The sequence below is a fragment of the Lonchura striata genome, chromosome 6 (assembly GCF_046129695.1).
Source record: "Lonchura striata isolate bLonStr1 chromosome 6, bLonStr1.mat, whole genome shotgun sequence".
Classification (NCBI taxonomy): domain Eukaryota; kingdom Metazoa; phylum Chordata; class Aves; order Passeriformes; family Estrildidae; genus Lonchura; species Lonchura striata.
Genome location: NC_134608.1, coordinates 33,035,621 through 33,052,968, shown reverse-complemented (window position 1 = coordinate 33,052,968; position 17,348 = coordinate 33,035,621). Strand labels below are relative to the sequence as shown.

The following is a 17,348-nucleotide window of genomic DNA, read 5'->3' as shown; positions in this document are numbered from 1 at the left end:
ACGGTTTCTGTAACACTGGTATTAAACAATTTCTAATAGCTAAGAATAAAAACAAAGCTTGCATTTCAGCAGTTTTACAGTCCCAATATAGACAAAATAACCTGAAAGTCTAACGTATCCAGATAACTTTGGAAAAGTCATCATACAGTGTTGCTACACAATGTAATAACAAATCAACTATGTATTTTAACCAAACTCTATACATATTTAATTCAAAGGGAACTGCCATCTAAACACCTTTTCTTCAGGAATCTTTTATTTTGGAATTTGTTTTGCGTTCCATAAATTAATATTTTCAAATATCAGAACAGCAATAGCTAAAGTACAGAGAGGTGACAAGCAACCACCTACATAGAAAGAGAATAAAAAGAAGCAAGAATGAAGCCAAATGGGAATACTTGATTATAAACAAAAAGAAAACTAACAGCTTGAATATTCCCTCTATGCCAACAGAAGCATTTGAGTTTTGAGGCACTTTACTGCAGGAAGATGAGACAATACAAGTAAACACATTTAACAAAAGACAGCAGAAAAGACACAGAAGCTGTCAAGTAATTTCTCTATATGAAGTGATTTTGAGACAAAAAAAACTTGCTCACCCTAAAAGCAAATATACATTTAGGTAAACATTTGGCTTTCTAAAGTAAATGAAAATGTTTGGTATAAGTTTAAGGAGCATAGTGATTGCAAAGCACTGAAACCAACATCTATGAGATCAGTGTGAAAAGAAAATTGACTGTGACAGATCTGTTTTCATAAATACCAATTGTAGTTTTAGTTTTTAAATGGAGCATGTTGATTCTAAATGGGGAAAAATATTACCTGTGGAACTTGTGGGCTTCTTAAACTACTGTTAATTTACTTAGCATAGAAAATAAAAGCATTGGAGAATAATTACATAAGGTTTGTCTTTCATTTGCTCTAAAAAAGCACACATGAGAGATTAAAGTCTCTCATCCTAAGTTACTTCATATTTTCAGACAGAACAAATAAAAAAAGAACAGACCATACTATTATATAGTATGGTAACAATAATCAACATATTCATCATAAATAACAAAGGTTCACTTCAGTGATCTAAGAACATAATCCAGACAAAAGCCTAAAGGACAGCAAATGTTGTAATTTGATTAGCCTTGGGGTTTTACAAAGCAAATTTCATCAGCAGCCTCAATTTGACATTTAAAAGAATGCTTAAAGCAGTTTTGTTTCACAACTGCCACTTTTTTCACAGAGATGTCGAGCCAGCTTCACTTATTTTCTGAATATTAATCCAAGTCTGTGAACAACAAATTTTATAAATATTTAAATCTCAACAATAATTCTTGTCATATTGGGTTTTACTTTTAGCTCTTTACTGAAAAGGAGACATCTCTCAACTAGCACAAACACTGAATAACTTTCACCAAGTACCATCTACTAATACTATACAGTTTCTGGTGGATATGGAAGAAAGAAAGTCCAAATGTTTTAGTTTCTTTCTTTTTCAGAAGGCTAAGGAATAGAGGAAGCTACAGAGGAAGCATATAGGACTGATTACTGTTGCTTAAATATGAAGTCTGGTAGAGAGCATCAACCCACATTGTAAAAGAAGACATTCAGATCAAAATGCTCTCAACTACAAGGTGCTCTATTAACATATGAAGGTGACCAATTTTTCATACAGATTTGCATATTCACTGGATTTCAAAAATAAAGGGGATTTTGTTTCATTGATAATCAAGCTGTCCTTCTCAGCTTCCAGGAATTGCTTTTGATCTGACTGGGTAGTCAACCAGTCAGATCAAAACCAAACCTGAGGGAATAAAAAATACGTTTTGGTTATAACTCAGTGCAGGAAAGGGAAAAAGGGGCACTGCTATGTAGTGCCCCATGGAAGCAGAAGCTTCAGAGACTGTTCAGGCATCAGTATGGCTGCCAGGTCACCTGTCAGTCGGCCAAAAGTGATCTAAACCTTTTGCTGCCTCTTGCTCCAACATCACTGCAAATGCCTAGAATGAACCTGGGCTTACTGCTAAGTTACAAGGAAGAAAATATCTAAAAAGGCAATCAGGCATCATACTTCACTTTTTGAGAAACAATTTAAGCTTTACTAATGTCCATAAATTAAAAAAAAAAAATAACTTTGCTCTTCTTTGTACTTTACAAAAAAAAACCAAAAAAAACCACAAAAAACCTCGACAACAAAAAATTAGGTCAAGCAAAAAATGACAATCGCAAACCACATTCACTAGCTTCATTCAGTGGCTAAGATGATATCATGCAATTAATATGCTTATTATTATTTTCTCATCTCAGGACAGGGATTAAGTTTTCATTTACTACAACTGTTTTAAATTTTACACTAAGGATGGCAACTGCTACTTTCCAAGGAGCATCTATATATTGTCCTGGACTCAGTACAAGCTCCTTGTTATTAGTAACGACCCTAGCCTTACAACATTCTCTCACTGAAGTTCTGCCCCATTTTACAACCTGAAAATAGAGGTGTAGAGAGGCTACTGAACAACCACCATCAGTTTTGGTATAATCAAGGCCAACTTTTTTTCCAAATACTTCATAACATATAGAGCTACCTGGGTTTGAAAAAGCTCCCCTTGAGTTTGGTAAAAACTGACCACTAGCCACTTTTGCACATCAAACTCAATAACCAAACACTACAAACACATAATTATAAACAGTTAGAGAGTTTATAATGCCAACAAAAGTAACTGCATTAAAATCCTTTAACCTCTAGTATAACATGGTAGCACAGGGTTTCTACAAACTTAACCCTATTTGAACCCATTAGGAAATGGGGGAGGAATGCCCACTTAAGCATACTCTTGATAAGCAGCTGTTTATGTTTAGTAATGCACTGCAATGATTAATTAGTCCAGTAAGAACACACCCCCTTTTTGAAGTCTGACCTTGCTTAATTCAGCTTCCAACCACAGAACTGTGGTACATCTGTGTCAGCCAAAAAGAGCTTTTATCAAATACCTCTTCACTGAGTACGTGCATATTGATTAATGAAGAAGCCCTTAACATTTCCTTAGCTAAGCTAAACAAAGTAAGCACCTTATGTCTTCTTCACTAAGACTGCTCTCCCCCATTTATTTTCAAGGCTGTTCTCTGGAAGCTGCTTTTTCACCACCCTCTCTGGACTGTCAACATCAGATATACAGCTCCAATCAGAGTTCTAGCTGATATCCCCTACTTTTCAATTCCCTTGTTCAACAACTCACAGTTTTTCACCAAACCTTTAGCTACAGCCAAAAGGATTGACTTTAAAATCAAATCCTATCAGCCTCAGATTCAATCTCCCCAAGTGTTGCCCAATTTATTATTTAGTGGCATCAATTGTGCCATGAAGAGTTACATTCATGTGTCCAATTTATTAGTGCTCTAAATCACTTTGCAACCTTACTAAGGTCCTTAGTTCAAAATTTATATTTATTATTTTCTAAGTAAGTAAAAACATTTGAAATAATGTTACAGTTATTTACAGTGAGAACCTCAGAAACTCTGTAAGGGAAGTTATCGCAGCACATGGAACAGCAGACTGATTTTGCAGTATGCACCAACACTTGCAGATGCACAACACACTCTAGCCTGAAATATCAGAGATACAAATTCAGCTCAACTTCACCATTTCAGTGAAGGTGTAAAGCAGGGCAGGGGCTACCTAAAGGGGAAGAAAATTAAGAAATAGAGAATAACAGTATCATCTCATAAAACTTCTCCCCTTTCTCAAACAACTGCATACTATTTTCTCAAAATATCAGAGTGTACATTATTACACACAATTCTTTCCTGGCTTTATAAACAGTCACTATAAACTTTACTGAGTGCACTGAATGGGATGCTATCTTTTGTACATGAACTTTAAAGGCACTTAGGCAGCGTTTAATCTTCTCCATCAGAAGTCTTCAGAAGTCATATGGCAGAAGGAAATCCATTCCTCCAAGGTTACATCAGCCAGTTCCACATTTCCTATTTCTGATGCTATAGTTTCTGTGACCTCAGGAGCATCCGAGTGACCAGTCTTACCCACATTCTTACCTCAGTTTCTCTCTTACACCAGAGTGATGAGTAGGTTACACATACCAGGAAATACTTGAAAGAGTTGAGTTTCAATGATATCTTTTGAAATAACTCTTTGTGGATCACAAAATAAACACCACACACATATACACAGTTCACATCTTTTAAAGCACTTTTCAATCAGGTCTACCCAGTCTTTGCACTGAGTGTCCATGTCTTCCTTTGCATTTTATGGGCAAGTCTACAGACAAGGATTTGCTGAGCTGCTGCCTTCCCTTCTGCAGGAATTAGTATACCTTATGAACTACAAAAGGAATTCACACTGTTCCAGAGCACAAGCCTTTCTGAGATTCTATTAACTTAAGTAACAGAAACAGAGGCAGAAAAAATCTTCACCTACCTAGAGCATGCATTAGGTAGAATGACAACACACTACAAAGGAACCATCAGGATAAACAATATTTAATGGCATGAAAATGTAGGATTTAAGAAGAAAAAAAAAAAAAAAGCCCCCCAAAATAAGCCAAAAGAACAGACAGCTGGAGACTATTAATATTTTCTTATTTGAAGTCCCAAATTAACAAAAAATAAAAATAATTTCTAAGAAATCTCAGAAAACAAACAAAAACCCACAGAAGAACCATTACTGTTCTTCTATTTCCCAACTATATTCCAACTGGTACCTGCTTAAAGATTCCTGCTAGAATCATTGGCTGGTCTCTGTCCTGCTGTCATTCTCCTTCTTCTCTATTACTTGATACTGTAAGGCAAAAACTCAGAAAGGAGGAAGAACTTACTGGTATTGAGAACTCCTCTGCCAAATACTTCAACACTGATGCTCCTCTAGTCAAAAAGTTACTTCTCTCTGCCAGATTGCCCTGGAGTTTTGTGTCAAACTCCTTTCTGACAACTGAAGCAACAGAGTCAATTATTATAAGTTTAACCTTCTTCAAAATAACTTCTTCTTCCAAAGACATAATCCTAAAAAAAAAAAAAGCCACTGATAGCATCATTTACACAAAAGAACCATCTTATAACACTGAAATTTTTAAAATCAAGATTACTTTAATAAACTTGAAGTCAGACCCTCTTTTTCCCTCCTTACACACCACATCCACATATTAAGGAGATTTGGAAAGGAATCTAAGGCTCAGCCAGCCCAAGGCAGGACCTCTCCACAAGACAGTTTCGGAAGACCTCTAGCTAGCAACAATATGCTGTACAACCCCTGAATGGCAGACAGCAAGTAAAGTGGGCACTGAAACTGTGCCTCACTGTGGTCTTCCAGCACTTCAAGGGGATTCATAGGTAAGAGGGAGAGTGATTTTTTACACAGGCAAATAGTGATAGGACATGGGGAAATGGCTTGAAAAAAAAAGAAGATAGATTTAGATTAGTAAAGTATTTCTTCCTGAATTCTCAGTGGGTAGTGAGGCACTGGCACAGATGCCCAGAGAAGCTGTGTATGCCCCATTCCTGAAAATGTTCAATGCCAAGTTGGATGGGGCCCTGAACAGCCTAAGTGGGTGCTATCCCTGCCTATGATAGGAGGTTTGGAACTAGATGACCTTTAAGCTCTCTTCCAACTCAAGCCATTCCATTTTTCTTCAATATGCTACTAGCTGTTCTCTGATAAAACTGTATCAGAAGAAAAAAAACATTCTGAAAATAATTCTCCCACTAACATAAAACATATAACATGATGCTAAAATATAACTTACTTAATTTTCATTGCAAACTATGCTCAAAAATTAATATAAGGTTAACAGTATGAAAATACAACACTCCACTCATGCTGGTGACTGCTAAACAACTTCTCTCTCCCACTGCTGGAGGAAACCCCATCTTTCTGGAAGTAAACTTCTTTGGAGGAGCAAACTTCAATTTCATGGAAAATGTAACTCTTATACTATGATCTCTCCACAATCCAAGAGAACACCTGTTTCATGAACATTCCCCTCAAAAGGCTTACAAGAATCAGATCACATAGAAATTGTCTCTCACAAATTAAAAAGCATCAAGTGGATTAGTCATATGCTATGAAATGAAAAGAGCAATGTCAATTTTTCTGGAACAGCATTACTTTGTTGAAGACCATGCTGGTCTCCACATGAAAATATCTCAAATTAATTATTCTTCATAAAACTTTGATTAAAAAAAAATACTGTTATAGACAATCCAATCAGAATTGTCTTGTCTTTTCTTAAGCTCTGGAAGAGAATACCTCTTCAGAACACTGCAACAGGTCAGCTCTCGGTACAGGTGGATGCTACTAGTCATGCAGAGCAGCTTTTCATCTGAGTCAAAATAAGCAGGGAATCTGTTTGCTGCTATCTCAATCAACCTATTAAAAAAAAACAACAAAAAAACAGAACGCATAATACTGCAAAAAGAATAATAAAAGATAATAAGGCATCAAGTATTCAGAAAGCAAACATAGCAAAGCTCTGATAAGCAGATGCCAACTAAGACTGAAAATCTTTTTAAAAGGAAAAGCATACTGTATCAGTCAGAGTGAAACAGCAGAAGTCAGAACAGTTAGGTTCTGTTTCCAGTGATTCTGTCAGTGGTACACTAGAGAAAGACATCATGTGCCTGTATGCAAAGAAAGGGCATATCTCCTCTAGAAGGAAAGTTTACTTACTTAGTAAGTTCTTCAAGTTTTGTAACAGAGATTCCACTCAATGACTAAGCATTTTCCTATTCTAATTATTTAATATAAATATTAATTTCATTTAAATAAAACTACTCTCCAATTCTAACCATCTTCCTTTTCACCTTTACTTTGCAGTGAAATCATGGAGTGGGCTTTGTGTCACCACAGAAATCTAACAAGCTGGTAAGAAACAGAAGATCCATTAGACAGAAAATTTTTTCCACAATAAAGATTTTAATTTTTATTAACAAAAAATATTTAATTGTTTATATTTTAAGGAGACATATCCCACCACCTATAGCTTGAGAAGAGTGGCATCTAGTGGATTATACTTGTGGGCACAACTTACTTGTTATCTCTCTTTAAATTTAGGCTCCTTTCATAAAAACACAAAGTTAAAGAGATTTTAGGGAAAACAAATTAAAAATCAGTTTAGAAAGAGAGCTCAGGAGATTTTGAGGCAGCATCCTGTTCGACATAGTGCCAGCTATGAAGTCAGAACAAGTTACTTGAGTCTTTATTTCAGAAGGATGGAGGCAGCACAACCTCTCTGGGCAAAGCTTTTTCACCACAAAGGCAGTTAGGAACTGTAAAGCTCCTCCATATATCAGCCCAGAAATGAAGCTCAATGTATGCCTGCTGTGTCCCAGCACACACCCCTGTGCCATCTCCTTCAGGCCTCCTCACTGACCAGGGAAGGCTACTGCTAGATTGCCTTAATGCCTTCTCTACACTCCACTGAGTAAATCCTTGGTGTCTCCACAAATGGCAAAGGCTCCAGCTCCCAACCACCTTGGGAAAAGGGGATATGCACCTCCATGGCCCTGATAGTTCAGCTCCTTAGAGGAGAAAGTATAAGAAAGTACAGAAGGTATAAGATATAGTCAGTCTGCTGAAATTGTACTTATCATTTGCAACTGAGCAATACTATATATGATTTAATATATAAATATTCTCATCCTTAATAATATTATTTTTGCCATGTTTCCTTTCTACATCCTATTCTATTTTCAGTAGTTTCAGTTTCATCTGCATCTGCTTTCCTTTTCTTTAGCACTCATTTCTAAGTCTTAACTCATTCTTTAGGTCCTACTTTATTTTACTATTTACATTTCAGGGACCTGAAACAAAATTTAAATTGTGTGTAAGGAGAAAGCATGATACTTTACAGAACCATTTCTTGAAGCTTTTTTCTTTGATATACTATACTTCAAACTTTTGTGATATTAACTTGACAAAAAGCAGGGTTAGAAATACCACCTCATCCACAATAACTTGCAATGAATAATCAATGGAAATACATTTACCTTGATACTCCAAAATCATTCCATGACTATAGCTACTAAATCATCTGAAACATAAATTTCACTGAACCTGTTCCTGCCCATTTTTCTTCACAAACAAGGATGAGACTACTGTACTTCTTGTCCTTCCCCAGCCCTTTAATAACTTTTGAACTTGCTCATTCCAAACAACAGGGACAAAGGAATTGAAATCTCAAAAACATCAAAGCCTCAGAGTTTAGCAAAGCTGGTAACTAAGTAAAATAAATTAGAGCTACATTTAACGAAACAGCACAGGATTATTGCAACAGTTAATATGGGAAGAGTGGTGACCAAGATGTGTAACTCTGAAGCAATCCAGCACAGCATGTCCATTCAGCACTCGAGCACACTGAAGTGCACAGTCGAGCCATTTGGGTTGCATGGGCCAAGCAGATGTTAGAAGAACCAGAGATGTTACAGAAATAAGGTGGTATAGTACACTACAGTACTGCATAGCTGCTTAAGAATACAGAAGATGCAAGGTTACTGCAGAAGGGAATCAAATGCAGAAGGACACAAGGCCCTGTTCAACAGAAATAGGACAGAAATCTGAAGAAAAACTGGTAGTGTCAGTCCCACTGTTCACTGGGGAAAACCTCCACTGACTTTGTAACCAGAATGCTCTGCCATTACATCCTCCAGTTAACATCCTGAAAACTCCACAAACCAAACTGCAAAGCAAGACTTCAGGTACAGGACTCATAAGACCATTTAAATATTAAAGATCATGCCATCCACCTTATCATACCAGAACTGGAATCTGCAACTTCATAAAAATTAGGAACGTAAGCAAACCATTTTATTAAATTAATTTCATTGTCTGCAGAATAACTGCATATACTAGAGAAATGTTTAATAATTACCATCAGTATTTAAAAATGCACCATTATTGCTCAGAAAACATTTGAAGGTTCCAAGAAGAGGTGTTAAGAAGTTGTGTGTATTGTAGAATTTTACATCTTACCTTTCAGCACTGAATGCAGACTCTGTGTCAATGTATATAACAGCCCCATCTAGTCCTCCCATGCTTACAGGCAGCGTAGCCAGAACGCTCAACATAATACAAAATTGAGTTTTGCCACAACCTGGTGGGCCAGTTATCTGGAAGGAAAAAGATTAGCAACATAACATTCATTTCACCATTGTTCTACTTTTATCTAAGTCACATCAGTCAGTGTTCCGCCAGTTCTGCTCTTTCAGTTACCAAAGGAGACAACAGCCATGAAGAGACAGAACATAGCCCATAAAGATCAGTTTGCAGTTAGTCTTGGATCTGTACCTTGCAGACAAATTCATCCCCTGAAGAATAAAAAAGCTTTTCAGACAGAGCATTATATTAACATCATTATTATCTTTAAAATTTGAGGTCACCTACTCTTCCCCTCACCTTACAAGATCTTCCCTAGAGACACCTAGCTCTCTTCCATCCATCCCTGTGTTACCTTCTAAAACAGAGCAGAATTAAAACATTCACAGTTGAATCATTCACATGTCATCAATGGCTTTTAGAGCTGAAAACTAAGTCCAAAGCTATTGAGCTCACAGACATAAACATCTCCTTATAAACCATCATTACCTTGGTTAAACAATTTCTCTCCTAGAAATCACAAGGATAATTGCTTAAATCTTATAAAGGCTGAATGTTCAATATGAACCACATATATACATAAGACAGATTTTATCTGCCCCAGAGACTACACTCTGCACTATGCAGTGTGTATTTTTTTAAATGAAAAACTGTTAGCTCTCTATTACCATATTTCAACACTGTCAACACCATTCAATGATCCAGACCAGTTCCCTGCTTCTTAGCTTCCACCTGTGCTCACTGAAAGCTCCTGTGGCAAAGCAGCACTCAAAGAGAGCTTGTATTAAAAGGTTCCAGTATGATTTTAAGGAGAAAAAGAATCCAAAGAACACATTGTTTGATGAGATCATCAGTTCCTGAGAGCAGTATTTTTCTACTAGAGATGCCAGTCTGATGCTCTTTATCCACTGTGGATCTTACAGAGATTGTGTCTGAAAGCTGGGCTCTGTGTTCAGATAATTCCAAGTTCATTACTACTCCAGGGGGTTTTTAAATACAATATCTGGTTGTTACTGCTTCTGGGAAGGGAGATGATGAAATACTAAATACTAGGAGGGCCAAAAACCAGCAAAAACAAAGTGACTTTAGGCAGTGAAAACAGTGATAGATTCATTCTTATGCTAATACCAACAAACCATTAATACAAGATGTAAAAGCAAGTCTCTCAGGTAAGTTGAACTGTAAAACAGAGCACGCTGTCTCAAAACATCTAGTTCTGCCAGAAAAAAGACCTAAATACAGAGCTGTTGTTTTAAATTTAAAATCCAAACTCTACAATAAGCAGACACTCAAAAATCAAACTGATTTTTGAGACCACATGCACAATAGTTTGCTTGCAAGCACAAATACTTTCACCACAAGATATTACAGTATTGCTATGGTTTTACGCAGTAGCAGCAAGACTTGAAGCACAGAAAATTTACTGGGAAACACTGAAGGATCACAGTAACTACAGTTAGCAGTTGGTTAAAATCCCTTTAATCACCTTTGTTTTTAAACAAGGCCTGAAAGTCAAGCTATATCACTCAATCTACTTGAAGCTTTAATGCAAGAGAAGCATCAAATAATTTTTGTTTAGAAGTACACACTGCATTTGGTGTATTACAGATTGGGAATCAGTCATATTTATGCAATTATCTGTTCCCCAGCCAGTGTACTTAAATTACAAACAATCATATCAGCAATATCTGCTACAATTCAATGTGAATCCAAAGCATATATCAAAAGTACAGAGGCAATACACATTCCTTAGATTGTGATTGTCAATGAATCTCACCAGTTGTTTCTTGTTAAAAAGAGAACTTGAAATTAATGAGAGGAGGGCATCAATCCAATTTGTTAAATTGTTTAGACAATTGTGAGGATACTTCATAAAAACATCTGTAGTTTCAGCCTTGCCCGAGAGGTGCATTGGAACCAATATCCATTTCAGTGGCTGCCACAGAAGCTAATTCAGCAGAGATGCTATAAAAACATCTGAGGATATGAGCATCGTATCAGAGAAAATGAAGGAACTTCGCAGTACAAGGATGCAAGCCAATGGAGCAAGAAAGCATTTGTATTCCCAAAAACAATACTTCATGTTTAATCTGCATTTCCTTAAAGGGCCTGAAAACAGGCTTTTAAATAATCACAGTGAAAAATTTTACAAAACTACAACATTTTATTGCAGTTACCGCTGGTTCAGCAAGTGTTTAGAACAACAGAAACCCACTGGAAATTCCTCTAATAAATTTAAATTGAACATCTGCAAAAAATTGTTTGGTTTATTTTACTCTAAATTTGCTCTGAAAAAAAATCACTCAGATAGAAATATGAAGACCACAATAGTTTTAAAAAATATATTTTATTAGGCAGAGATAAATTATTTTTCAATAAGTTACATACTATTTTCTCTGGCATATCTGTAGCGTTTGAATGAAATCACAAGGAGCTAATTCTTCACCTACCAGAAGATTAAACTCTTCAATATTCAAAAAAGGAACTATTTTAATTTTTTCCTCATAAAACTTGGCTAAAAGTTCTGACCACAGAATTTCAGCTATGATTTAGTCTCCACTTTAAAACCTAATAGTGGCTTGGAAAAAAAAAAATGGTCCGAGACAGTGTAATGCAAATCAAATCCCTCTGGCACTCCAAAAGGAAGGAGATTTGGCTACAGAAGATACCACCACAAGTCTTAATCCTTCTGATCAGGCACTCAAATTCCAAGTTTCCAGCCACCCTCACTGCTGGGTAAAGTAACAAAAAGACGGTAATTTAGCCCTAGCAGTTAGGAAGTAAATGCTGAATCCAGCATATTTTTGAAGAAAACTTCTCTCAGACTTGAAATATCTGGCTAATTCAAAAATGCCAAAAGACAACCTACTTGCCAGTTATGCTCCAGTGAATTGTAAAAAAAGCAATTTAAAATTGTTAAACCCAAAAATCATTCCAATCCAAAAATAAAAAAAAATAAAAATATCTGAAAGAGCATTAAACCAGCAGCAGCAAATTGATAGCTTTCTACTAAAATTTCATCTAGCAATCCTGATGAACACTCAGAGTGCTGCCAACCTTTTAAACTACTTTAGATCTCAAGACTCTTGCAAAAAAACCTTTTTAAAATCTCTAGAACTGGACTTTAAAAGAAAATAAGATCAGTTTCTGTATAGTTAATGGTTATCTGCCTTTTCATTTGCTGAGAAACACCTAATAAATGCCTTACTTGCTTTCCACACTTAGTACATAAAAGGCAAATAAAAAGCAATACACTGCTCTATCTTTTTTTTTTTTTGGACCCATCTAATCTTTTGAGTTATTCATCACATTTCTGGATCCTACCTAGTTATCCCTATATTATTTTTGACTAAATAGTTATGTATCAGTCATCAACCAAGACCAAGGCACAGGTGGAAGGGCTTGCAATTCTGGTTTCATCCACTACATGTCTTGTACAGATGTCAACATCTCCCTCCCTTGGTGAGATCTCCCACTGTAGAGAACTGCACCAGGCAAGTCCTTTCACTTTTAACCAAAATATATTAGAATAAAAAATTCACATTCAGAAGCTTTTTTCCAGAAGAAAACTTAAAAGTGCAATATTGCCTTTCCTGGTGCTATGTTTTTCATTTACATTCAGATAAAATCTTTGAATATATTCATTTCCCCTCAACTAACTTTAAATACAATAATACATAGGAACTATGACTACTCTTAAAATAGAGTTTATCAACAGTTGCTCAAGTTTTCTTATATTTAAAGGCTAAATATTCTAAGAAAACACTGGCAGGGGGGGATTATTAAAATCAAGTATTGTGACAATTAACCAGGCTAAGAAGTGTACAAAATATATAGCTCTGGACAATTAGGCACTTGCATTAACTTCCTGAAGAGCATTATTTTATATAATCTCAGGAAAATTGTATTTGACATCCATACTTTGAGATCAATTGCTTGCAGAGCTTACTTTTTAATTAAATTTAAATCAAAACCAACATAAAACTTAAAGGTCAGCTAAACTCCCCTAAAATTCCCACCATGTTAACCACTGTTTTCCCCAGATCTCCCTGTAGAGCAATGCCAAGAACATGGCAATCAGCAAGCCTGAATTCTATTACTGCCCTAGAGCCATTCTACATGGTCTTAGGGTGAGAACACATCAGCCAGAATGCACTGATTGCTGAATGACAGCTCCATTTAGGATTCAGAACAAAGACATTTATCAGCAGCCTTGTAAATTAACCATGTGGCTCTTAGGACCCACATCCACTTATGCTTTTTAACAGAAAAAAAGTTCATATTCCAAATATTTGGGCATCACTCCTGAGCCAGTCACAAGCTCAAGGACAAATCATCATATCACTGAAAAGACACATTTCTGTCCTATTTCTTGCTTCTGTCTCTGCAGCAGTGGCTCTGCATTTCAACTAAAGAAGCACAATTCAGAAGTTTAAGCAATGTAAGCATATGAACAAGCCATTCCCTGACCCCAGAGAGGAATGGTTAATGGACCACACAGAATTCCTGGAAAGCTACATTGCAGCTGCAAGCAAGCACCATTTCTTTTCAAACATGGACTGTGCTATTTCATCAGGTGACCACATGAATCATAATGCATAAGAAAAGACAAGCCACTGATCTGCTGATGAAAAAAATATTTTTAGGAACCAAAAGCTCATCTCCTGCTGAAGGCACTATGCTCAACAGCAGCACAGTTACAATCTCAGTATTACATGTATCATGACTACACAGACTTCCTGCTATATAGGAGCAGCTCTTCTTCAAAAAAACAGAACTCAGGAAGTTGTTCCTCCCAGAATTTAAACACTTGCAGTATTTACCTTAAGTTCTTCTGACATAAGTTTCTTATAGTAAACTGGTAACAAAGCTACGGCTAGAAATGAAAAAAATATTAATTCTGACAGATCAATTTATGTTCATGGATGCATTCTTAAACATTTTTATGGTAACCTGCATGGTGCATATTCCATTGTCTACAAAAAGAAATACTCAGAATCTTTAAAAGCTAATAGTCCCTCATTATATAAGAGTTCCTAGAGCAGTAACTAGTCTCAGCTGAATCTTGCTTAAACTCTAGGATGTTTTAAATCACTGTTAGATTTCATAAGTCGCTTCTATCAGAGATCAAATTCAATCTACCTTGATTACAGAATGCAAAAAAAAGGTATTTTCTTCACAGTAAGATTTTCGTAACTTCTCATTTTTATTCCTCTACTGTGACAATCTGCCACAGCAGACAAAGAAAAGCACTCGGCAAGGCCCGTTCTCATCCAAACATTTTTGTGTATTTTGTGTTTCAAGCACCGGACACAAGACAGCCCAACCTATCTGTGACTTTTGATTTCTATGCAGAATGCTGAACTAAAGTAAAATATATTAAACAAGTTACCTCTGTGAGGGATCCACAAGGCACTCCACCATGCAGGACTCTATCCAAACCATGAAGCGTGGTGGATAAAAACGCTGAAGAAGGATTGACAGACTTCTTTAGTTTCATTTCATAAGCCTACAAAAGGAGGGAAAATATCAAAAGAAAACAAGCAAACCAGAAAAGGCTCTTTCTAAAATGGAAATAGGAAAACGGTATTTGCTTTCAACAGCCTGGTCTGACTTAACACTTGACAATGAGAAAAGTACTGTTATATTCAGCTATAGTCTGCCCTTAGCTCATCACCTTTCCTTGTATTTATATTCCATTTATAGCTCACAGAGTAAATTTAAGTCTTATTTTTCTCTCTCTTACCACAGAATTAAATAATAAGCCCTAATCATGACGTGACAAAAGTTGTCTCTGTTCCTATTCAACAAGGTTTGTTTTCAGCCTGGAAAATTCCATTATCAATGTTCATTACCAATTTGCTAGCTTCAAATACATGCAGTAAAAGTCATACTAATTTTTCTATTACTAACTTTATTGCAGCATATTAGTGAATTTAAAGTTTCACAGAATTACTCCCATAATTACTATGCCTATTACACATTTGGACATGGATTATTTTTGTAAGGGATAAAAAGGGAGCTGCATTGACTGAAGTCAGAACTGTCTGTATCCTCCCTGTTCTAAAAGACATCTTTTCACATTAATTCAAAAGAGAATCTGCACTCAGAACTGCAATTCTGAACAATCTCATGGGGCTATAATACCTAATAAATGTACCTGTATCAACCTAAAGTGCATCAAATACCTACATTTAAAGATAAAAACATTATGCCATTGTGCAGTAAAACTAAGACACCACAAGCCTCCCAGCTAAAAAGATGAGCAACAATGTTCAGCTTTTTTCCAGATATTGTATCAAAATCAGTATCAACACAAGCACACTTACTGTCTGCATTTTGGGAGCACAAGCTCGGCTGACTTTACAGAGAAGCTTCTGTACCTCATAGTAGCTCTGTCCCGTGACTTTCATTAGCTCCAAGAGGGAAAGACATAAGAAGTCCTGAAAGATTCAGAGCAATTCAGAGAGCTCAACCTAGAAATCCAGGCTGGGAACTAAACTGATGCAACCTGTCCAAAATTAATACATATTCCACAGATTAAGCAACTCTCCCTTCAGATACTTTTACACATTACTGTGGTCCCCTCTCAGTCATCTCTTCTTGAAGCTGAACACGTCCAACTCCCTCAGCCTTTTCTCAGAGGAGATGTTGTCTTGCTGCCCCTTCACTGGACCTGCTCCAGGAACTCCCTGTCTCTCTTGTCCTGAGGAGCCCAGAACTGGACACAGCACTGCAGGTGAGGCTCACCAGGGCTGAGCAGAGGGGCAGGATCCCCTCCCCTGACCTGCTGGCCGTGCTCTTCCCAATGCAGCTCAGGATCCCAAGGGCCCTCCTGGCACAAGGACACACTGCTGGCTCAGGGACAGTTTGGTGTCCACCAGCACCCCCAGGCCCTTCTCCACAGAGCTACTTCAGCAACTTCCCTACCTCCACAGGGACAGTAAGTACATAAAAGTTTAAATGCTTTAGTTAGGCATCCATCATTTTAAAGCTCTATTTTTACAAGGCAGCAGACCAGATAGAGTCTGAAATGCTCCCTACTTTATAGAAAGTGAAGATCCCAGTTTAATTAAACTAACAAAAAGTGAACTCAACATACATTAAAATAACAGTTACATAAAAAAAAAAAAAAAGGAAAAACCAACCCACAAAAAAAACCCAAACCCACACCCAAAAAAAAACCCCCATCAATCCACAAACAAAATAACTCTCACCTGACAAGTGGTGATCTGATAGCGACTCAGCCTTTCACACATTTCCTGAGACAACTGTGCTCTTCTTAGTTTCTTAGCAGCCATGCTTCCCAATCTACAGGGCAGACAAAAAAACATCACAAAGATGATTTGAATGTGACCGTGTGGACAGTTCCACTAACTCCCTGCTAATGAACACAAGATGTAATGTGATATAGATTTCCCATGTAAGTCTGTGTCACATTAAACTATATTACCAGTCTGAATGCAGTTTTGTTAAATTACATCTCATATTTGACCGTGTATGAGAACATACCAGTAAGACCAGAAGTGTCAGCAATGTCTATAGGGCAGAGGTTTCTGGGACATAAGAAATCTAGAAATTACACAGTGATGAGCTGAACAAGAACTCCTCATGCTATACTGCAGCGGCAAGCAATTATCTTTGGATGCCTGAATATGAACTGTAGAGCAATCACAGTAAGCATTCAACCCTAGAATATACACTGCTGGAATACAACACTCAGTTTTGGTGACCAATGACATTGAATTCTACTGCACAAAACGCTGTCCAGCCCAGTACAATCCAAACCACACACATACAGACGCTTGACCATGTCGCTGCTTCACACGTATTATTTAGGCAACATTCCCGGTATTAATTCATACAGATATTCGGGCAGAACAAAGGTTTTTATAACGTAGTAAGCGCAAATATCGCAAATGTTTGCCATAACAGAAAACCGCTACAACTTTGCAGACGCACAACCCTCCACATCTTTACAAGATGGAAACTTTATTGCCCCATCTACAAAATTCTCCTTAAACAGGAAGGAACCCCAAAGTCCCAGGCTCTCCCCGCCGCACCAGCCTGGGAGCGGTGGATGCGCCCGCAGCCGGAGACGCAGCCCGGCCCCTCCGGCCCCTGGCAGCGAGAGCCGCGGGCGCCACGAAACCCGCCCCGGCCGCGAGCCAGCCTCACCCGCGGCGGGGCGTCCCTCACCCGCGGCGGAGCGCCCCTCACCCGCGGCGGGGCGTCCCTCACCCGCGGCGGGGTG

At 37.3% G+C, this 17,348-nt stretch overlaps 1 protein-coding gene across 1 annotated transcript in view; it reads right to left on the bottom strand.

Moving 5' to 3' along the window:
• The window catches only part of RAD51B (RAD51 paralog B), a 350,424-nt gene extending 334,025 nt beyond the window's left edge, over window positions 1-16,399 (bottom strand). Inside the window, exons 1-6 of the mRNA XM_021537030.2 lie at window positions 16,312-16,399; window positions 15,424-15,537; window positions 14,487-14,603; window positions 8,972-9,108; window positions 6,251-6,370; window positions 4,824-5,007 (exon numbers count right to left, since the gene is read on the bottom strand). Coding sequence (XP_021392705.2) covers window positions 4,824-5,007; window positions 6,251-6,370; window positions 8,972-9,108; window positions 14,487-14,603; window positions 15,424-15,537; window positions 16,312-16,395 — 756 coding nt within the window. The 5' untranslated portion in view covers window positions 16,396-16,399. The remainder of the gene's footprint in view (window positions 1-4,823; window positions 5,008-6,250; window positions 6,371-8,971; window positions 9,109-14,486; window positions 14,604-15,423; window positions 15,538-16,311) is intronic.
• Window positions 16,400-17,348: the final 949 nt, after the last annotated feature.